General features: G+C 56.3%; 1 protein-coding gene across 2 annotated transcripts in view; it reads right to left on the bottom strand.

Annotated features, from left to right (window-relative positions):
* The window catches only part of NIBAN2 (niban apoptosis regulator 2), a 53,483-nt gene that overhangs the window by 16,587 nt on the left and 13,989 nt on the right, over nt 1–22,907 (bottom strand). The window contains exons 2-3 of one of the 2 annotated variants that reach the window (XM_047829922.1): nt 19,041–19,119; nt 4,210–4,340 (exon numbers count right to left, since the gene is read on the bottom strand). In XM_047829922.1, coding sequence (XP_047685878.1) covers nt 4,210–4,266 — 57 coding nt within the window. In that variant the 5' untranslated portion in view covers nt 4,267–4,340; nt 19,041–19,119. The remainder of the gene's footprint in view (nt 1–4,209; nt 4,341–19,040; nt 19,120–22,907) is intronic. The other variant, XM_047829921.1, reaches the window with a different exon arrangement.

Genomic DNA, 22,907 nt, shown 5'->3' with positions numbered 1-22,907 from the left:
AACAATAGGACCCCTCAACTGCTTCCTATCGAGGGATAAAAATATTTACAGGAAAAGAAAATGGTTCCCCCTACCACGGCCCCCACCCCCACCCCATGCGCACACACAGTGGGCTTTGCCCAAGTCACAAAGCTGTGCTCAGTGGGCTATATATAGACAGGGACCTCCTCTCGACCCAGCTCTCGAATCTCCATCTTTTCTAGAAAGAAAGAGCAGACCGCTCTCCTGACACCCTGGTAAGACCCTTGCTAGTGAGACCCCAGGCCTCCAGTTTGGAGGCAGGAGCCCTGACTCAGGGGCAGCGGGAGGCCTGGGGAGGCCTTCCCAGCCCCCTCGCCCCCCAAGTCCACCCCCAGATCCTGAGGCAGCCCGTAAAGGGCGGCTACTTGCGGGTTTGGGTTTTATTTTGAAGCCTTTCAAATGGCAGAGTCGTGTTTCCATTGGAAGGCCTGCTGGAAATGAAACGGAACCTGACAGCCCAGGCGAAATATTTTGGACTCTGCAAAGCTTTCCAGCTCTGCGAGGGGAATCTTCAACGGGTGGGGGGTGGTCAGAGCGCAGACTCCAGTCCCGGCTCCACCGCCCGTCCCACGGGAGCCCTGGACGAGCGGCTCTGCCTCTCTGAGCCTGAGCCCACGTCACAGGTATGGACAGAAGTATAACCCCTCAAACGAGGTCGTGCCAGCTAGATGAGCTGCACCCACACAAAACAACTGCTGTTTTTATCATTTCTGGGTTGTTGCTTTTTTTACTACTATTACCATTGTTATTGTATTCTTTCTAATAAAAACAATTGATGTTATTATGACAATTAGTATTATTTCTATTAAGATATTATCATGAGGGGCGCCTGGGTGGCTCAGTCGGTTAAGCGGCCGACTTTGGCTCAGGTCATGATCTCGCGGTCCGTGAGTTCGAGCCCCGCGTCGGGCTCTGGGCTGATGGCTCAGAGCCTGGAGCCTGTTTCAGATTCTGTGTCTCCCTCTCTCTCTGACCCTCCCCCGTTCATGCTCTGTCTCTCTCTGTCTCAAAAATAAATAAACGTTAAAAAAAAAAATAAAAAAAAAAGATATTATCACGATTTATCACAATGGCCGATTTCCGGAGTGGCAAAATGGGACCAAAAATCCCTGCTTTTCAGGGATTGTAGGTGATTGATTTCATTTTACTCCTCTTACGTGTTACTTCGGTTCTCCTACAATGAACATGAAAGGCATTACTAGGGGCACCTGGGTGGCTCAGTCAGTTAAGGAGCCGACTCTTGATTTCGGCGCAGGTCATGATCTCACAGTTCCTGAGTGTGAGCCCTGCATCGGGCTCTGTGCTGACAGCGCGGAGCCTGCTTGGGATTCTGTCTCCCTCTCTCTCTGCCCCTCCCCTGCTTGCTCTCTAGATCTCTCCAAATAAATAAAAATAAACTGGGGCGCCTGGGTGGTGCAGTCGGTTAAGCGTCCGACTTCAGCCAGGTCACGATCTCGCGGTCCGTGAGTTCGAGCCCCACGTCAGGCTCTGGGCTGATGGCTCGGAGCCTAGAGCCTGTTTCCGATTCTGTGTCTCCCTCTCTCTCTGCCCCTCCCCCGTTCATGCTCTGTCTCTCTCTGTCCCCAAAAAATAAATAAACGTTGAAAAAAAAAATTAAAAAATAAATAAATAAAAATAAACTCAAAATAAACAAATAAAGGCATTACTAAGGGTGTTTTTCATGCAGAGTGATTCTCGTGCCTCACTCTATCAGAGGTCACCCACTTCAGGGACCCAGGCAGCCTGCGATATTTCTTTTCCAAACAGGGAAGCATTCCCAGCTGTGCCCACCCAGAGCAGCTCACCTGGGCTTTCCTACCACACAAGTGTGCACCTGCCAGACACCCGGTCCAGGCACCTCTGCCCTCTGTTGTCACCAGGTGGGGAGGTGGCCACGACACCAAGGGTCCAGACAACCTTTCTGGTCATGTGACGCTCTCGGGCTCCGATGCGCGGCCCTGGCCCACCCTCCAGGAAATCTGGAACCTGGCTGGGGTCCTGCCTCCACCATCCTGGATGAGCCACTGAAAGGCCCAGCGGAGGCCCCTGCGCGTGCTGCTCCCGCAGTCTGATGGTCTCTTCTCCTAGCAGGTCCTCAGCGGAGATGGCGGACCACCCAGACAAGGTCAGAGTCCCCCCCAGTCTGAGTTCACTCTGTCCTCTCCTTTGTGGTACCCAGTCTGTCATGTAAATGACGTTTTCCTGTCTCCCCGAGTGTCTGTGGGACCAGCGAGGACAGCATGGCCCCTCACCTGCCCCGGCTCCGTCAACTGTGGCACCGAGTGTGGGCCTGCCTGTCTTCTTTTGGGGTACTCCCTCTATGTCGTCAGTAGCCATCCCCCCTCCACTCCCTTCCCCCGACCTCCCCCCCCACAGCTGACGCCTCCAGCCATCCCCAATCCCCCTCCCGCTGAGAAACCACCAACACATCCTGAAAGCCAGGTCAAGTGAGCCAGCTCCGGCCCCCTCGGGTCTCGTGGTAAACTGGCATATTTTCCACCACTTGGGTTTGGGGGAGGGTGAGGAGAGGAAGAAACAAGCCTGACCCTCCTGGTCTGGGGCCTTCTCAGACTCTTCTGCCACCTCAGAGAGGCCCATACCGGTCCCCTTCCGCACAATCCGAATCCCATCTGGCCTCAAGAAGCCCCACGAAATCCCCACCCCCTCCTGGAGGCTGCACGCACCCCTCTGGCCCAAGGTGGCTGTTCTGAGTGTCATTTCACACACAGAGAAACTGAGGCTCGGGAAGGTGAGGCCACGGGCCGGAGTTTACCCGGCAAGTCTGGACTCACACCCCTCAGGAACCCCACCTGCTCCCCTCATTCTCTCATGGAGTCCTCACCGCGGCCCTCTGCAGGAGGCACCCACCTGTCAGGTGAGGAGGCGGAGCCCTGAAGGCTGACTTGACCAGCCAAGCCAACTACCAAGAGGCTCTGGCCCCGGTGCCCCGAGTTCTCTCCCACCAGACCCCACCCTCTTCTACCATTCTGTCTTGGGACCCGAAGCCCGCGTACGGGCTGACCCGGGCAGCCCAGAGGAAGCCAACAGGACTGGGTGGGGAGGTGTGGCGAGGTGATCAAGGGCAACTCTGGAGCCCACCACGCATGGAATTCAGCTACTAAGGACCTGAGCACCGGCGCTGGGGCTGCCTGGCTGACCTGGCTCGGACTCCACTCCCAGGCGGGATCGGCTCTGCCAAGCCGATTCCCCAGAGGGGAATCCCCCAGAGGTGTCCAGGGGCCACCAGCCAGGGTAAGGGGCCTCTGGACTACTGCTTGGCCACTCCAGGGCCAGGCCACCTGCAGAGGTGGGGCTGGCACCCTTCCTTCCTGTCACCCTTCCCTCTGCCACCCCTTGGCCATCCGGGGGACAGAGAGTGAAGGTCACCGAAAGGAAATGCCCTGGATTTCCCTGGGCTGAGTCAGGGCCCCCTGGACCGCCCCCTGACTAGCAAGGGCTAGCTTCTCACCCCACGGGCTCAAGTCTGAGACTGCTGGCTTCCAGCTAGGCACTCACAGCTCCCCCCCCCCACCTGTGTTCTGGCATTCCCTCACCTCCTCTATGCCCGTCCCACCCCCAGCCCCACACCGAGGCCAGTCACAGGGTCCCCTTCCCAGGAGGCTTTGTTTGCCTCCTTCAGCCCATGCTGACTCGTGGGCTGGAGCCACACACTTTCCAGGCTCTCACTCGACAAATATTTACTGGGCAAACACAATCCTGCTAATAACAGGATAATGACAAGGCTGCTGATGCTGACTTATCAGCCGGCGCTCACCGAGCACCTTCCCTGCTCCAGGCGCCCGGCTGATTCTCATCTTTAATCCCGACAACCGCCCAGTGCAGGTGTTCTGATCCCATTTCACAGATGAGTAAATGGAGGCTCCACGAGGTGAGGTGACTTGCTCACGGGCACTTGGCCTTTAAGAGGAGCAGCTGCCCTTGAACCTGGGCCTGCCAAGATGACTCCAGAGCCCCAGCTCCACCAATGGAGGGGTTGAGCTGGCGGGGAGTCGCCCACAGCGAATGAAGGGGTCTTGGTAAGACCACCGGGTTGTATGCCTATTCAGAAGATAGGTGGGGACCCTAGGGACCATCAAGGCAACAATGGTAAACTGAGGCCCAGGGACGGGAAGCCACCCGCTCAAGCCATGTCAGAGCCCACCCTGACCCGGGCTCGGCACCTCTTACCTTGCGCCAGAGCAGCTGGGCCTGCGGCGCCCCCGTGCCCTCGATCTCGTGGCGCATGCTGTTGAAGAGGGCCACGCCATACTGGTCCTCATAAAAACGGAGGAACTCCGTCAGGATCGTCCCGGTTTTCTCTGAAACGGAAGAACAAACAGGCCTGTGAGGTCGTCATGGTTACCCGCAGCCGCCCGGCCCTGCCCCAGGGAGGGGCACCAGCCAAGCTCCAAATTCCTGCTCGTAAAACTATTTGCACAAGCTCCAGGCTTTCACCTGCACTGCGTTTCTGGCCGGAGTTGTGCGTTTCCTGCACACAGAGGGTGAACTCTCGGACAGGAAAACGGGCAACGACTGAGACAGAGAAATCACCAAAGAGAAAACACGAGAAACCAGCAGACAAGGGAAAGAAAACAGCTGAGTCTCCCAGTCATCAAGCAAATGCAGACGGAGATTCCATTCCCCCCACCCTCCCCCCGGGTCAGACCAGTCAGGCACCTCAACTCAGAGCCGTGGGTTCTAGAAATTGGGACGGCCTTTCTGGGAGTGGGGCGGGGGAACACCGCTGCGCGTACGATTTTAAGGGTGCATGCGGTTCCCGGATGCCGGGCTCACTCCTCCAGGAATTACCCACGGAGCAAGTCACAGAAGGGCAGGTACAGTATATATTCACCAAGGCAATCAGCGGAAATGGGCCAGATGCGTGTGCGTGGAGACGGATTCAGAACATGCCAGTGCACGTGGGACAGGAAGTGGGTGGGGGGACCCACAGGTACCACCAGAGGGAAGGTGTCCACCTTTGGCCACGTAAGGCAAAGCGACTTACAGAATCACATGTTAAATATTACCTCACTTAAAATTACCCCTGTCTGTGCCTGTAAGTTATTTACACTCGGAGACGGAGGAAAAGGTCCAGAAGGCAGCACTCCTGACTGTTCCGGGTGGGACCCAGGGTGTGGGAATAGGAGGGCCGAGTGAATTGCATTTTCTGCTTTATTCACTTTTACAGCATTTGAATTATTTACCAACCATGATTCCTTCCACAATAAAAAAAAAAAAAAAAAATTCTAAAATTAACTCCTCTAAGTTAACCACCTTTTGGCTTCACCGGCCATTTGCTTCTCTCTGCTGCTAAAGCACTTTCTGAACAGAGAAGGCGACTATTGTGACCTCCAGAGCTCACCCAACGCACATCAGACGCTCAGTAATGGCCCTGCCTGGGCATCCCTATTTGCAGATGATGAAACTGAGGCCCAGGGAGGGTGGTGACTGTTAACACTCCAGGAGGCCTTCTCCTTAGGAGAGATTTCCTGGCCCTGAGAAGTTGTGGCTCCATTATCTGGACCTCAGTTCCCTGCACACTAAGACGGGACTCAATGGTGGATGAGTCCAGTCTTAGCGGTGAAACCACCACTGACCGTCCTGGGTTCCAGATTTGAACAACTGGTCCTGGGGCACCTGGGTGGTTTAGGCAGTTAAGCACCCGACTTCAACTCAGGTCATGATCTCACAGTTCGTGACTTTGAGCCCCGTATCGAGCTCTGTGCTGTCAGTGAAGACCCCGCTTGGGATCCTCTGTCGTCCCCTCCCCCCCCACCCACCCTGCCCCGCTCTCATGCATGCACATGCGCAGCACTCTTTCTTTCAAAAATAAATACGGGGAGGGGGGCGCCTGGGTGGCTCAGTCGGTTAAGCGTCCGACTTCAGTTCAGGTCACGGTCCGTGAGTTCGAGCCCCGCGTTGGGCTCTGTGCTGACAGCTCAGAGCCTGGAGCCTGTTTCAGATTCTGTGCCTCCCTCTCTCTCTGCCCTTCCCCTGTTCATGCTCTGTCTCTCTCTGTCTCAAAAATAAATAAACGTTAAAAAAAAATTTTTTTCAATGTTGTTAAATAAATAAATAAATATTAAATGAGAAAATGAAGAACTGGTCCTGTCTCAAGGGATTGACATGGCACCCCCCCCCCCCCACCCTGCCATGGCTGGTCTCCGAGTGCCAAGAACACACCTTGTGTTCTTCTCAATAACCTTGTGAGGTAGGGTTGGTGTTACTCCCATTTCACAGAAGAGCTGAGACCAGAGAGGTTAAGTCACTGGCACAAGGTCACGTAGCAAGTGGGTGATGGAGCTGGGATGCAGTCTTGGGGCCCAGCTAGGAGGTTGGTGGGGGGGGAGGGGGGCTGGCTGGCTACTGAAAGCTTGTGCCACTCGTGCCCAGGGTCTCAGGCAGGCCCACTCCCTCTATGCCCCCTGGAGGCAGCTCAGCCCAAGGACCCCTCTCCGTAGACCCTGCCTGTGGTCCCCTTTCCTGGAATGAGGTCATGCCTGTCCAGATTCCGATCTGGGGAGAGGAAGGGGGGAACAAATGAGGAATTTGCTTTGAATGCCTATTTTTTAAAAGCCATAAACAACCAGAACTCTCTCAAAGACCACGGGAATTGTTTTGGAAAAATGATGAGGCAGGATAGGGAGGGGTGAGGGGAGCAGACAAGACGGGGTAATGCATTGGAGCCAAAGAGAGAAAAATGGGACCTCAGATGACAATAATATTGATATATCACCATCATCATCATCATCATCATCATCATCATCATCACCATCATGGCTACCACTTATTGAGCGGTAATCCGAGCCAGCGGGTGGGCATGTTTTACGTGCCAGATACCAAAGAATCCTCATCAAACCCCAGGGAGTCAGGGCTATTGTTTCCCCATTTTAGGGAGAAGACGGAGACTTGCGGACGTAGGACTGGACAGCCAGGCTCTCAGCCACCAGGGTACGCAGCCGCAGCCCAGGGTTTTGCCCCAACTCTGCCCCAAGCAGTCACATGCCCAACAGGCACTCTACCTGCATGCGGGATCTCGAGGGTCCTTCAGCCATGGCTCTGGGGCTGGGGGGCGGGGGGGGGGGGGGGGCTGACCAGCCCCTGGGACACCCAGCCTCAGAGCATTATTTCCAGAAGGGCCAGAATCCACCCTGACCCTTGGGAAGCCAGGCCCAGCAGGAAGCCGCTGTCCTGTGTCAGAACTCATACCCAGGACTGCCTAACCCACAGCATGCTCTCAGCAAAACCCAGATACTGCATCCAAGCAGGGTGGGGCTAGGTTTAGAAGGCCCCGGGGCTGGACTGGGACAAGAAGGGCAAAGTATCATCCCTTGAGGTGTGTCAAGGCCCGATTGTGGGGAAGGGGGTTGCTGTAGGTTGAAGAGGAAACCGGGGAGGCTGAGGAAGTGAAGACCAGAACAAGGTGACCCTGAAGGAGACAGGAGGCAAAGATGAAGCTGACGGGCTTGAAGTATCTGGGCTGAGAAGGCCCGGGTGGGGTAGGGGGCAAAAAGAAAACCCACTGTCGACCCCCCATTGGGATGAGGACAAGTTATCCGAGCCGGACTGTAGGACCAGGTCCAGGAGTAGAGGGCTTGAGGACTAGGGTGGGAGTCACCAGGCAGAGGGTGGAGAGAAGAGAAGGTATGGGCAGAAATGGACAGAAAATGGGTGTAGGAAAAGAGGAGATGGCCCCAGGCACCCTGCACCCCCAAACAGACAGCAGCAGCCCTGGCCCCAAGTCACCCAACTGCCAGTACAGGCATGCCTTGCTGTCCACACTCAAGAAGTACATAGGCACCTGGGTGGCTCAGTCAGTTAAGCGTCTGACTTTCAGCTCAGGTCATGATCTCACGGTTCGTGAGTTCGAGCCCTACATGGGGCTTTGGATCCTCTATCTCCCTCTCTCTCTGCCCCTCCCCCTCTGCCAAAAGTAAATAAACATCAAAAAAAAAAAAAGAAGAAGAAGAAGAACTATATAGATCTGGATCTGTTTTCAGATAAACACTTTGCTACCTGAAATTCCAGAACCAAACATCACAGAGTGGGGTCTCTCACTACCCAAACTTGCTCTCCCAGCTAGGGAGCCAAATGGATTGGGATGCTAGTATCTGTCTGAGGATTGACCGTAAATCAGGGAGGGTGGCCCTGACACAGTTCTGCACACCACTGGCTCCCCTTTGCTCCCCACTCTGGCCTGGCACAGGCAGATGCTGAGCAAGGGGCAGTCCACTCACCAGTTACTGAGCACCTACTCCGCACCAGGCCCCAGGACTGGGCAAGCCGCTGGGCCAGGGGTAGGGGTGACGTCATTTCTCAAGGGGTTCCTTAGAAGAGTCCCAGGTGGCACCAGGAAACTGGGTGCGTTCGACCTAACTCTGGTCAAGGAAGGGTTAGAAAGGGAAGACTTGGGGGGGGGGGGGGGGGTGTGGCAGGGAGCAGGGCGGCAGGATGGCTTCCTGGCAAGGGCAGCCCCAAGCACATTCTTGAGAGAGTCCTAAGACAGCCTGGAAGGAACTGCCTCGTGCTTGGTACAAAGGAAGTGCCACGGGAAGGCAGCGCTGTAGGGGGCCTAGGATTTGGGGCTGGAAAGACCTGAGAGAGGCAGGCCAGGGAAGGGGGCCAGTCCCCTCCTGGGAGAACGGGCTCACAGAGGAGAAGCCCTCAACAGGGTACCCAGCGGCCTGTCTGGCCAACGCTGCTGGAGGGAAACCTGGATGGGCAGCCCCGGCCACCTTGGATGCTCCTCCTGCCCGTTGAGCTCCGGGGTCATGGCCCAGGCAGTCCCCTTCCTCTAGGCAGTGCTCAGCACCCCCTTTCTTCCCTTCTGGCCACCCTACAGCGGCTGTCTCCCTGGAGCTGCCGTCGGGATTTTACAGTTCAATCCCCCAGCCTGAGTGTCCGTGGATGGTCCCCGGGCCTCCGGGGCTCCTCTCCCCTCCACACCTGCCCATGCCAGCTCTTCCCGCCTCCTCCCATGGCTTCTGGAGACACCACAAACCACGGATTTAGGGCCGCCGAGGCCAAGGCTCACCATCCCTCCCACCCAAGGTCCCCGGGGGTCCCAGACTCAGGAACTGCTGGGAGGTACAGATGCTGGCATGGAGCAGTCCGAGGGCGTGGGCCGCCCTCACCACCTTCCACGTTTCCTCGCCCATCCTCCCAGGTGCCCTCTGCCAGCACATCCTGCAGAATTAGGAGGTAAACTCACCCCACTCAGACTCAGGGTCCAATGCACACACTCAGATTCTTGAAATGGCCCCAGACGTGAATGAAACCCTCCACTTTACATTGGTGTACAAACCAATGCTCACAAAGACTAATGGCTCAAGAAGTCACTTCACTTGTCAGTCAACAGAAAGCTACTGAGCTCCATGAGGCTGTCCTGAGAAGCACTCATTTATGGGGTCCCGATTCCCTCATGAGCCCACGAATCCTGGGAGTGGACCTGAGTGTCCCCATCTGCACCCAGACACCACTGTGCTCTGGGGCCTCAGGGGGACCAATGCCCCCTCCCCGGGGCCTCCATTTCCACATCACACCTGCACCACGAGGGTAGTGGGCTCCATCTGGCTCCGGATGTGGGGGCATCTCTCTGCCTCCCAGATGACTGGAACCCTGTCTCTAAGGGCTGCGCCCTTTGGGACCATCAAGAGTGACCCAGAGGGGTACGTGGGTGGCTCAGTCAGTCAGGCATCTTGGTTTCGGCTCAGGTTGGGATCTCAAAGTTCATGAGTTCAAGCCCCACAGTGAGCTCTGCACTGTTAGTGCTTGGAATTCTCTCTCCCTCTCTCTCTGCCCTTCCCCTGCTTGTGCTCACTCTCTCTCTCTCTCTCTCTCTCTCTCTCTCTCTCTCTCAAAATAAATAAATAAACTGTACAAAAAAAAAAAAAGAATGACCTAGAGCCACCCCCTTCCCATCCAGGCCTCCTAACTCTGCCTCTAGAACCCCCAGAGTTTACCAGATGTGACTATCACTAAAAAGTTATGCACGTTCAACAGCTCACTGAACCCGAATAGATACTGCTATCCCCACTTTACAGATAAGGAAACTGAGGCTCAGGGAGACCAGGTGACCTACTCAGAGATGCCACAGCCCAGAAAGGGAAAGAGGTGAGTTTCAAAGCCTGTCCAAAGCCCGCACCCCACAAAGCCTCCTCATCCAACAGCCTCCCACATGGCACCGAAGTATAATTTCTAGTCCTGCCTTAAACTTTATTTCGGGGTCTTTGCCTGGTCCCAAGAGGCAGGCAAAGTGCACCTTACTATCCGCATTTTACACATGAAGAAACCGAGGTTCAGAGAGGCAAAGTGACTTTCCCAAGGTCACACAGTAAGGAGATGAGTGTCAGAGCCAAGACTGAAGCCTGGGGTCCCCAGCCCCAAACTGGTCTGAGCTGGCAGGGAAACTTCACACCTACTGGATCCTTACCTGTCCATCTTCTCTGGGCCTTAATTGTCCCACCTGTAAAATGGGTGGGTAGGTCCCTGTTGGCTCAGCTGATCAAAATCTCAGTGATGATATAATCAGTGTTGCCCTGGCCCCAGGAGCTGACCGGGATGCTGGCCTCAGCACCTCCTCTGAGCTGCTGGTGAGTCAGTTCTGAGTCTGACCACAGGCCCCTCAGGCTGGACAGAAGGACTGGGAGGGAAGTCGGGGGCAGGATTCAGCATCAACCCTACCTGTGTACGAGGCACCATCCCTGTTGGGCACACGGGCTCTGGGTTCAAGTCCTGGCTCTGCCACCTACTAACTGTGTGGCCTTCCTCAAGGCACTTCCTCTCTCTGAACCTCTGTTTCCCCCTCTGCAAAATGGCACAACAGTGTCTGCCTGATGGGGTTATGAGAAAATCAAGATCAGGGGCACCTGAGTGGCTCAGTCGGTTAAGCGTCCAACTTTGGCTTAGGTCATGGTCTTGGAGTTTGTGAGTTTGACCCCTCATCAGGCTCTCTGCTGTCAGAGCAGAGCCCCTTCAGATCCTCTGTTCCCCTCTCTATCTGCCCCTCCCTTGCTCATACTCTCTCTCAAAAATAAATTAAAACACATTTAAAAAAAGAAGAGATCAAGATCAATGAGCTAATGGGCATAAAGCATTTCACCCTGGCAAAGAGGAGGCATGTTAACGGGGGCTCCTACACAGTTCCTCTTGTCCAAGCTTCCCCTAATCCGGAGAGAGGCCCTTGAAACACCCCTGGCCCAGCTGAGCAACCCCCGGTGCAGCCTAGCCCCAGGCCCAGCACCAACAGTAGCCAAGGCAACCGAAAGAACGTTAATCTCTGATTTCCCAAACTGACAACGTTATGGGTCACGCTGCTTCCTGCACTCAGAAAGCGGGGGCTGGGCCAGAATGCGGGAGGCCCCAGGGTGGCCCGCAGTCCCCTGCCAACTCTGGGGAACAGGGGGACTTAGCCCACTGTGCAGATGGCAAAACTGAGGCTCAGAGAGGAGAAGGGGCTCCCGGAGCAGAGGATGAGAAAAAGGAGTGCAGAGGTGCCCCAGAGAGCCTCGAAGGCCTTCTCGTGGCCCTCCCAAAGCCCAGCACATGTCGCGTTGAGTCACCCCCCCCCAATCCTGGACTCAACCTGGGGCAGGCGGTGTCTCGTTTCAGATGAGGAGAACCGGGATCCCTGCCAAGTCCTTCAGCTGGGGAGCAGCAGAGGCAGGATCTGAGCCCAGGCCCGGGGCCCCCTCCACACTGACTGCCGGGTCCCAGGACGAAGAGGGCAATCTCCAGCCGGGACCACGTCAGCCTCGTGCCAGCCACAGGGGCTTCACGTTGGTCCCAGCCCCAGCTTGGCCCGAGTTGAGGGCAACGCGCCAAATCTGTTCCCGGCTCATCCGGTCCCTCCAGCGGGCCCCAGGGACACACCTCACCCGGCCCGTCCCGGTTTCAGGGCTGAAAGAGATTTGCCGACTGAAACCAGGCAGGCGGCACCCTGTAGGGCAGGGCAGGCCCGGAACTTGCCTACCTGGTTCTCAGAGCCCTGGAGAGAAGGCCCAGGGGGGAGAGGTAGAGGAGGCAGCCAGGGACTCAGTTTCCCTGTGTCACACAGCTGCCCAAAGTACCACCATCTCCATCATCCACCTAGGAGAGCAGGGAAAGCTTATAGTCCAGAGAGGTGGCGACACTCTCCTGGGGTCACACAGCATATGTCAACAGAGCTGGGTCAGCACGTCAGGCCCCCAGTGCCCAACCCAGGGCCCTTCTACCTGGCCACCCTACTATCACTATTAAGAAGTACTAGGGGCGCCTGGGTGGCGCAGTCGGTTGAGCGTCCGACTTCGGCTCAGGTCACGATCTCGCGGTTCGTGAGTTCGAGCCCCGCGTCAGGCTCTGGGCTGATGGCTCGGAGCCTGGAGCCTGTTTCCGATTCTGTGTCTCCCTCTCTCTCTGCCCCTCCCCCGTTCATGCTCTGTCTCTCTCTGTCCCAAAAATAAATAAACGTTGAAAAAAAAATTAAAAAAAAAAAAAAAAAAAAAGAAGTACTAGCAACAGCCAAGTGTTCAGCACCCCTCCACACCCAGCATGGTGCTACACGTTCACACGTGTTATTTCCTGTGCTGTCCCCACTTTACAGAGGAAGACACTGAGATTCAGAGAAGTTAAGTGACTTCTCTGGAAACACATAGCTTGTAAATGACAGGAACCCAGATCAGCCTGAGTCTAACACAGAACCAGAGTTTGGGCAAATCCATCTCACCCCCACCTGCCAGCCTCCGGGAGCTGGGGTTCCACACCGCACTGGCCCTGTGGGTGGCCGCTGTCAGAAAGGCTGACATGGCTCCCACTCAGGACCTGTAATCAGGGGCAAAGTCAGGAAGAAGGGGTAATGACAGGCTCCACTGGCCAGCAGAGGAGGGGGACTGGCAGACCGCCCGTGAGAAGAGCCTGAACTAGCAGCCGGAACCCCGCAGAGCCGAAGCCAAGAGGGGGTTAAGTCAGCTGAGTGGCACCCTCACCCCAACAGCCAGTTCTTGTTCAGAAGAGAGACAGCTGCCAGAGAGGGCACGGGACTGATCCAAGGTCACCCCACAAATACCCCCTGAAGAATGGGTTTGCTCAGAGCACCTGTATAGCAGCAACAGGTCCCTGGAACCCCACTTCTGGGCCCGAGAGGATTCCCCCACCAGCCATGCCCCACGGCCCAGCGCAAGGCCATCGGGGTGAGGTGGACTTCCTAGCTGACCAGGGGACGGTCAAGAGGCCAGTACAGCTGAGCCCTGACTGTGCCACAAGTCACTGCCCCCCAGCCATGGGAATGCCCATCCTATGTCTGCCCGGCCTCCAAATTTCTACCCATTTCCACTCCTGACTCCTTCAGATCCTTTGCTTACAACAGCCACAGGGATCTTTGTGTTACAGCTCTCACCCTGAACCTTCTCTGCTCAACAACCTTCCATGGCTCCCACTGCCTTGGGACAAAGACTAAACTCTTTAGAAGGCCCCCAGGCTCCTGCCTTCCCTTCCTTGCCATGGGGTCTCCAGGTCAGGAACACTCCTCCCCCTCTGCTGGGGGGGGGTGGTGCCCATTTCTCAGCCCCCCACTGCACCACTCCCTCCCCCAGGATGCCCCCCGGCCAGCGGGTGTCCCCCACTTATTTCCATAGCCCCCCATTGATCTTGCAGTGGGTGAAGGCCTGTTTCCTGTCAGACTCCCCCGGGCAGTACCCACCACATCTGGGACAGGGCCTGGCGCATAGTAGGAACCTCAGAGCAAGAAGCCAGAGGCGCGATCTAGAGCCAGGGCCGCCCTGGGGCACAGAGCCACCCTCGTTGAGCAATAAAGCTCCCCACACACACCCCAGAGATTCCTCACCACAGAACGGGAGGCTTATGCCCAACCCAAGGGCTGTGGCCAGGCCCCAGAAATGAGAGGATGCGCACAACACCTTCCTTCTTACTCGGGAAGGTGACTGCCACCCACGAGGTTCCCTCCCTGCCGGCCTCAGCTGCCCTGAAGGGGACCCTCTGCTGGTCACCCCTTCCCTGGAGCCGGGAACAAGGGAAAATTCTCTCCCCATAAATACAGCAGCCCACAGCATGCCAAGGCCCGATCATGGCAACTACCTGATGGCACGCCAGCTCTGTGCAAGGGGCTTTATGGAGGAGATCGAAACGGCCCAGGGAGGGAGGGTCTGTCATTACCCCAGTGGACAGAGGAGGGAAGAAAGTGTCAGGCAGTTAAGGAACCTACTCAGCGTCACACAGCTGGTAAGGCACAACGCTGGCTGCTGATCCCCAGGCTTACTCTGCTGGGCCTTTACTGCATTTGCCACCGGGCCCTGGCAGCAACCCCAGGAGGTGGGTACAGGTACAACCCCCACTGAGGAAACAGGAGGCTGTGAGGCCCAGGGACTTGTCCAAAGTCAGCCAGCTGTCAGGTAGAGAAGCCTGAATCCACGCTGGGGGCTTGAACCCAGGCTCCCAGGGATGTGGAGACACAAAGGACAGTCATGCAAAGTGCTTCAGAGAGGCTCTTCCAGGGCTCCGATACCCCAGGAGACGGGAGGTTCGCCCGTCACTGCATTCTTGACACCCGCCACGGGGCCTGGCACACCGTGGCCCGCAGACAGAACACTGAATCAGACCCAGGACCCGCCAGGTTCTGAGCCCCATTTCCCTCCCCGGGGCCCCCCCCTGGTAATTTCCTATCCACCCCAGGCCCCCATCTCCACGCTTTCACCTGTGCTGTGCCCCCTTGCAGAAGCCCCTTCCCCCCTTGTTTCCACAGTTCACGGTCTTAGCCAAAAAAAGAAAAACACAAAGTCTTAGCCAGACTTCAAGGTCCCACTCAAATATCTCCTGGGATTGCCCATTTGTGCATAATTATGATAATAATTGGGGCCTGAGCGAAGGCCTGTAGCACTCACCCACTGCCAGGCACGGAGGCAGCTCCCATATATGCTAACAAGTATCCTCAACGTTATTTAACCCTCACCCAGATTTACTCTTGAACCCATTTTGTAGATGGGGCTCAGAGAGGTGAAGTGACTTGTCCAACGTCACACAGGTAAGAGGGAAATTGTGACCTGAAGCCAAGCCATCCACTGTCCACTGCTCTATCCCAACACCTAGAATGGTGCTGAAACAGAGAAAAAGCTCGAAAACATTTGTAGTCTCTCTGCCAGGACATTGCCCACTCGCCTGGCAGCTGCCCAGGCCAAAAGGGGCACCTTGTTACCTTCCGTATCCCAAGCGCCCAGGGTGGCACGGGTTTGGGGACAGAAAAGTGGGAGTCTCATAGAGGCAGCGGTGTTAGGGGGCCAAGCTTGAAGCAAGAAGCAAACCCTGAGCTCAGGACGGCCTCTCTGGGCTTCAGTTTCCTTGTCTGTAAAGTGGGCATAACGTGATAGTTTCCCACACACAATCTCCCTCGGTGATGAGGGGTCCTCAGGAGATGCTGACTTTTGTTGCCAACAAAGAGCTGGGTGAACAATATAAAGATGCATGGCTGTCATCTTAACCTTTGGCACCAGTAGACTCCCTGCCCCGGAGTGTCCCCTTATTAATGGACCAGTGACATATGCTTACAACAGGCCACTGGACCTGGGAAGGGCCCTCTAAGATGAAGTTCGAGCTCTGGACTGGACAGATGGGGAAACCGAGGCTGGGGACTAGGAAAGAAGCAACCTTGTGAGAACAGGGTGAAGAGAAAGCAGCGGGGGGGGGGGGGGGGGGGGGGCGGGGGGGGCGGGGGGCGGTGCGGTCAGAATTCAGCACCCAGGAGGGGGAACTGGCTCTGGTCTGAGGGTCTCCGGCCTGGAACATTCTCTCAAAGCCCCCCTCAGCCTGGCCATCTCCTCTTCCTCCCCCTCAGGCTCGAACATCACCTCCTCGGAACCCAAGACAGGTCCAGTGCCCGCAGCCCCCACTTCTCCTTGGCCCTCTTCTCACCTACAGCTGCTGTAGCCCCACGAAAGGCTCCTTCGACCCCACTCCCCAGACAGAGACCTTGTTCCCGCCGTCTCCCCGGAACCCAGCTCGTGCCTGGCCCAGGTGCGTGCCCGATAAGCAAGTGCTGAGTGGGGAAGGCCACCCCCGGAGGGAAGGCCATCCAGTTTCAGGTGCCCAAATGGCCGCCACGGGCCCAAAAAGGAGGCTGAGGAGGGCAGAGGCTGCCTGGGGCTCCCCGTCGCAAAGGCAGCTTTGGGACAGGGCAGTGGGATTTCTCACAAAGCTGCCTTTAAAGCTCTTCTCAGCTGGCAAATATTTAACCACGGCTCAGAGACCCAGGTCTGCTGGGGAAGAGTGTACGGGAGGGCCTGAGGAGGGAGGCAGGTGGCTGAAGTGGGGCCCAGAGAAATGCCAGAAAGAAAAAAAGGCAGACTGAAGACCCGCCCACCGGGGACTGCCCTTTCCTTTATGCCCCGGGCAGCCTGGTGGGAGGAAGTCGATTCCCATCTTGACACAAACAGGGAAACAAAAGCCCTCTCATCTCCTCCGGGGCCCTCCCTCCCTGCCTGGCAGCACCGTACCCACAGCTCACAGTTGGCGGCTTGTTCCGGGAGCCCAGAACCCAAGAACACAGAGCCAAGCTGCGGAGGGTGGAGAAAGGGTGCCAAGGCCCCACCCCCGGCCCCAGCCAGGGCAGGACTGGCCTCTACCCACACCTACCCCGGGCCCACCGCAGGGTCCCCGGCACTGCGCCTACCGTGGGGGGCACCGCTCCCACTCCTGGGGTTCCTCCGGGGGCTGGCGTTCTGCACCAAGCCCTGCCGTGGCCAAGGCCACACCCCACACACCCCAGGCCGAGGAAGCCATGACAAAAGGATCAAAGGGGGAGTCGAAGGCAGCCTGGAGGACCCCCAGAGCTCCGAGATGCTCCAGCAGGACCAGCGGCCTCACACTGTGCACAGCCCTGCTTAACTTCCCTGTCCCCCTCAGGGAGAGCCCTGGTTTGGGAACCAGACAGGTGCCAACAAAGCCGAGCTCCGTGGTCCTGTGGCCTCGCCTCTGAGCCCGGGTATTCTCCTCTCTGCACTGGGGATAACTGGCTTCTCTCTCAGGCGGCTGTTGTCAACAGGACGGGCAAAGAGGCAGCTGATCTGTGGCGGTGGTTTTGTAAACACTAACCTCCATCCTCCTCACCCCCGCCCACCCATCCCTGCTGACTTCTGGGCAACACCCTTCTCCATTCCCTTCCTTTCATCCTCGCCACACCCACTGGAGCCCTCTAACCTGGGGCCTGGACACCTGTCACAACTGCCCCAGGCCAAAGGGCAGCAGCCCTGATTTCCTCAACACATGTCCAAGTCTGGACTGGAGACACGGGGCGCTCTGCCACAGCACCCTCACACTGGCCTGGACCCCACCCGTTTGAGAACCCACCACCGACTTTCCCCTCGGTGCCCAGCCCTTGAGATGCCCAGGCAGACCTTCCTGACTGAGCCCTTCCTCTCTGACCACCTGGTAGCCAGCATCACTGCCCAGCCCCTCCCCATCGGCCACAAGACGCAGGAGCTGAGGACAGGACCCGGCGTGAAATTCAGGCCCTCAGAGCCAACCAAAATGACCGCTGGGGGCAGAGCCAAAGTCCAGTGAGGGTCTTGGGGGCTCCACTGTGCTAGCCAAGAAAGGTTTCATGTTGCCCTCCTTCATCAACCGTGCGGCAGTGGGCATTCAGGAAGGAACTAGACCAGCCCTTCCATCTAATGAGGGAGAAAGACTATCAACAAAACCGACAATGAGCATGGTAAGCCCCCAGTTGGGAGCAGCAGTTACAGGAGCCCAGATGAGAGGCCGCTAACCTAGCCGGTGGAGTCGGGGAAGACTTCCGGAAGAAAATGGCGCCTGAGACATGAAGAGGTGCTAAGCAGGTAAAGGAGGAGGAGGACTGGGCAGGGAGAGGGTGCCAAGCAGAAGACACAGGAAACGCACAAATTCAGACATTCGAGAAAGCATGAATCCATTCCACAAGTAAATGTAGGAATACCTTCTATGGCAAGAACGGTATCAAGGTTCTGGAGTCAGATCTCAATTCGAGTACTAACTCCACCGCTCCTGGGCTGTAGGACCGTGGGCATGGGACTGATACCCTCAGAACCTCAGTTCCCTCAGCTGTAAAATGGGAGGACCAGCAGTACCCACCTGGCCAGGTGGTCACACGGATTTGATGAAATGAGGAGAATCAACAGAGCCTGACCAGACGGGGTCCCATGTTATCAATAATGAGGCCTACTGATGGAAAGAAGTTCTGTCTGCCCGAGCGTTGATGGCCAGGAAATGAGTGTTCAGGTGGGTGCTGGGGTCTTTCACAAGCTCAGGGGTCCCGTGGTGTGCCCATCTGTGCAAACAGCAGTGCTCTGCAATGAGTTTCATGCCACGAAATGGGGGCCAGGAACGGGGAAACAGAACAACAGCCACTCAGTCTCTCAGGGGGCCACTCGGAGGGACGGGAAGGTGACATGCTTGGGGTCCCATCTTTCTGGGCCCTCATCCCTCAGGAGTTAACTAATCAGAAAGGGGAAGCGGAGGCAGAAACAGCAACAGACTCTGAAAGCAACTACGCAACAGACCGCACACCGCCAAACCTCAGCCAACCACAGCTCCTCTGCCCCGTGGCACTGCAGGTGGGCAAACTCCTTGTCTGAGCCTCCAGCGCCCACAGGGAGCCCCACAGGATGGACAAAGCTGGGGGAGAAGCTGGTGCCTGGCTGGCTCGGTCAGAAGAGCGTGCGACTCTTGATCTCGGGGTCATGAGTTTGCACCCCACGTTGGGTGTATGATACTTAAAATTAAAGAAAAAAAAAATTGGAGTCGGGGGGGGGGGCACCTGTATGGCTCAGTCTGTTGTGTGCCTGACTCTTGATTTCGGCTCAGATCATGATCCCAGGGTCCTGGGATTGGGCCCGGGTCAGGTTCCATGTTGGGCGTGGAACCTGCTTGAGATTCTCTCTCCCTCTGCCCCTCCAACCCCCTCCCCCCCCACCCCCAGTGCACGTGCTCTCTCTCTCTCTCTCTTTTTCCTATCTTACTGCATTGACTAAGACATCCAGATCAATGATAACGAAAATTACCTCTAGGGTTTCCACATCAAGTTTGCTCAGGCTTGCTCAGTATGTGACGAATGGCATATGAAGGGCCAGGTAGGGGCTGCTGAGGGAAAGGAGGGAAGACTTAGTTCTCCCCCAACAAGAGAGCTGGGTAATTCCCTGGGAAGACAACTGCTGGGGCAACCCAGCCACAGACACACCCCAGCCCAACTGGAACCTGTTCTCAAGTGACCCACCAAAGACAGAACTCCAGCGAAGGCTTTCTACCTCAGATGCCCAGTGTGGGGCAGGTGACCCTAAGAGGTAAACAGCTCCCTGTCACTGGAGGTGCGCAAGGAGACGCCGGATGGCCACAAGGAGGCTGGAGAGAAGATTCTGTCCCAGGAGGAAGAAGAGGAGTAAAAACACAACCTTTGGGACCAGACAGGCTCTGCTACTGACTGTGACTTCTCAAGCCTCAGTTTCTTTATCAATAAAACAGGGAGAGGGGCACCGGGGTGGCTCAGTCAGTTAAGCACCTGACTCTCGGTTTCGGTTCAGGTCACGATCTCACAGTTCATGATTCTGAGTCCCCTGTTGGGCTCTGTACGGACGGTGTAGAGCCTGCTTGGGATTCTCTCTCCCTCTCTCTCTGCCCCTCCCTTGCACGCACACATGTGCATTTTCTCTCTCTCTCTCTCTCTCTCAAAATAAATAAATAAACTTTAAAAAAAGAAAAAGAAAATAAAACAGGGAGAAAAATAATACACACCTCGATGAGTAGTTGTGGGAACAAAAGCAGACGCTGCATGAGACGTGCCTGGCACTCTGCCTGACTGTTGGTAAGAGCCTGATAAGTGCCAGCTGCTGTTCCAATAAGAACTAATCACTAATAAGTACCAGTTACTGTGGCCCAACCTTACCGGAAAAGGGCTAAATAAACTCAGAGATACAAATCCCACCCACTTCATTAGCCCGGTACCCTCCGATGCCAACCTCCTTTTCACCAAGCCCAAATCAGGCTGCCTCGGGCCCCAGAAGCCCCCCTGCCCGCCCATCTCTCTCACACACATGTATACATGCACAAACACCGTGGGCTGCCTCCCCGGGTCCTGACCGCAAGTGAGGTGGGGGCAGGGGGAGGGCTCCTGCCTTCTCAAAGCCAGGGAGGGAGAGACAAAAGGAGACGAGGGTGGGGGCGGGGCTGGCTGCGGGGTGGTGGGGAGGAGGAAGATGAGCCAATATGAAAATTTACTCATGTGCTCGCTGCTGGGCTAGAAGGAAACCCAATCCTTGGCTGGAACACCGGGGACCCTCAGCACGAAGAGGCTTTATGCAGAGAGAAGATGGAAAGCTTATTCAAATAACAAGACTCCTGTGGCCTGTCCCTGAGCCAGCAGAGGATGAAGCACCTGCCCCACCCTTGGGTCACCAGCTGCAAGTCTCCTCGGGCTCCAAAGGGGGGCCAGAGGGGGAGGTATGAGGACAGATCCCCTCGGAGGCCCTGCCAGCCTCACATTCCTCGTTCCAGGTGCCTGTGTCCCCCCCTCTGCCCCCGCCCAACACATCTGTGCTTCATGGGAAACTCCGCTCTACAGAGCTAAGTTCTATGCCTGCTTTCCCTGGGGGTCCCTTAAGGGATAGTGGGGACAGGCTCACTGCCTTCCCTGGAGGTGATGAACAGGCTCCAGGCACAGGCTCCAGGCAGCAACTCAGGGTTAAGAGTGGTGGGCCTGGAGGTCAGGCACCTGACTTCCACCTGACCTCGGGCAAGTCCCTCACCCCTCCCGGCTCTCCATCCTGACTGTCCAGTGAAGAGGCTGGACTCCTTTGCACTGGACCCTCAAGACCCTTAGCACCCTCCAACTGTGACTCCAGAAAGTGTTCCCTCCCAACCCAGGACCACACTGGCAGGCCCAGGGGAACGGGCTGTTCAGGCTTGATCAAACTGGTCCCAGTCCCACCTGCCAGGTACACTGACAGTCACTCCCCCATTTGGGTCAGAGCCCCCCGTTAATCATCAGCACACCTTTCATTTCATAACCTACTGTTTAGTGTCCCATTTTCCCCCATGAGGACAGGGACCCTGTCTGTCTCATTCATGACATATCCCCGGCACCAAACACAGCACCGGGGACAAATATTTGTCCCTGCAAGATTACACCAGAGCGCCTCGACTTGGGTCTCCCAGGCATCTTAAGACACAGGAGGAAGGCAGGGCCAGAAAGGCCAGCTCAGGCCTGAGAACAGGTCCTTCCCAGCCCGGGGGGCAGTGTTAGCCAGGGGCCCTCCAATCCCAGTAAGGCGCTTTAAGTACAGGTGGGGCTGGGTCAGGAGCAGGCCAGGCCAGCCCAAGGTCACACACACATCAGCAGCAGAAAAGGTCACCACCCCCATTACACAAACCGAGCCTGGTCACCTAAGCTCAGATCCTCAGTTTTCTCTTCCAGCAGATTCTGTTAAATGATACAGCCCCTGAAATGGGTCTGGGAAACTAGAGCTGAGGAGGCCCTGCACTTGAACCTCCTCTGCCCGCTCCGGGCTGGCAGAACACCACGCAGAGAGGCAGGAGGCCCGGGTCTGCTGACTCTGACTTGGGGCAGACACATCACCCTGTTTCCATGTCCCCCGTTATAAGAAGATCCCAGCCCCACAGGACTTTAAAGTTTTTAGCTTTTTTTTTTTTTTAATTTTGAGAGAGAGCGAGAGACAGAGCGAGCACAAGTGGGGGAGGTGGGCAGAGAGAGAGGCAGAGAGAGAGAATCCCAAACAGGCTCTGCACCATCAGCGCAGAGCCCTACATGGGGCTTGAACTCACAAACTGTGAAATCATGACCTGAGCCGAAGTCAGATGCTTAACCAACTGACTAAGCCGCCCAAGCACCCTCCACAGGGGGACTCTGAATAACAACTGAAGTGTGGTGCATGAAGGGGGCCGCTCCTAAGGGCAGCAAGGACCACAGAAACCCACCAATTTCTGGGAAACTCTGGTTCCCCCAAATACCTGTGCTCTCTCTGCTTTGGGCCTTTGCAGACCTGCCCCCTTGCCTATGACCCTCTCCTTCTGCACCCTTTCGGCCTCACCTAGACATTCCCTTCTCCAACAAGCCTTCCCTGACTCTCCAAGTCTGGGTTACTGCTGCTTCTCTGGCTCCCAAAGACACCCTGACCCTAGCTAGACAACCCTAGCCCTGGCTAGGGTTCCATGTTGGGTGTGTCCTCCCAAAAAGGGATCTATGGCAGGGGGGCGGGGCGGTAGGCTGCCTCCGCATCCCACACCCGCAGCCCCACACATGACCAAGCCTGAGCAGGCTCTCAAACAATGGTGGGGTAGGTAGATGAATCCCGTATGCAGATGCCCACAACCCACTGTTGGTTATGCATCAGGGAAATGCCTGAAAGTCATTATTTCTGGATGGTAGGAACACTGGTGATTTTCATTTTCTTTTTTTTTTTTTCTTTTTTTTTTTTTAATGTTTATTTACTCTTGAGACAGAGACAGAGCGTGAACAGGGGAGGGGCAGAGAGAGACACACACACAGAATCTGAAACAGGCTCCAGGCTCTGAGCTGTCAGCACAGAGCCCGACACGGGGCTCGAACCCACGACCTGTGAGATCATGACCTGAGCCGAAGTTGGACGCTTAACCGACTGAGCCACCCAGGTGCCCCTCATGTTCTTCATTACTCTATTTTCTAATTTTTCTCTGATCATCAAATATTGCTTATATCACATCAACAATAAAAGGGGGAGCTCTGAGAAAGCTCAAAGTTGAAAGGCCAAGCCCCCCTTGGTGGGGCACCGGACCCTCAGGGCAGAAACCTCTCCTGAGGGTTTACTCTGTGCCAGGCACCAGGCATGGTCTCATAAAGCTCACCGTACGGTAAGCATGGCCATACAGTTGGGGAACTG

Source organism: Prionailurus viverrinus, chromosome D4, assembly GCF_022837055.1.
Source record: "Prionailurus viverrinus isolate Anna chromosome D4, UM_Priviv_1.0, whole genome shotgun sequence".
Taxonomy (NCBI): domain Eukaryota; kingdom Metazoa; phylum Chordata; class Mammalia; order Carnivora; family Felidae; genus Prionailurus; species Prionailurus viverrinus.
This window is presented reverse-complemented; position numbering and strand designations above follow the sequence as displayed.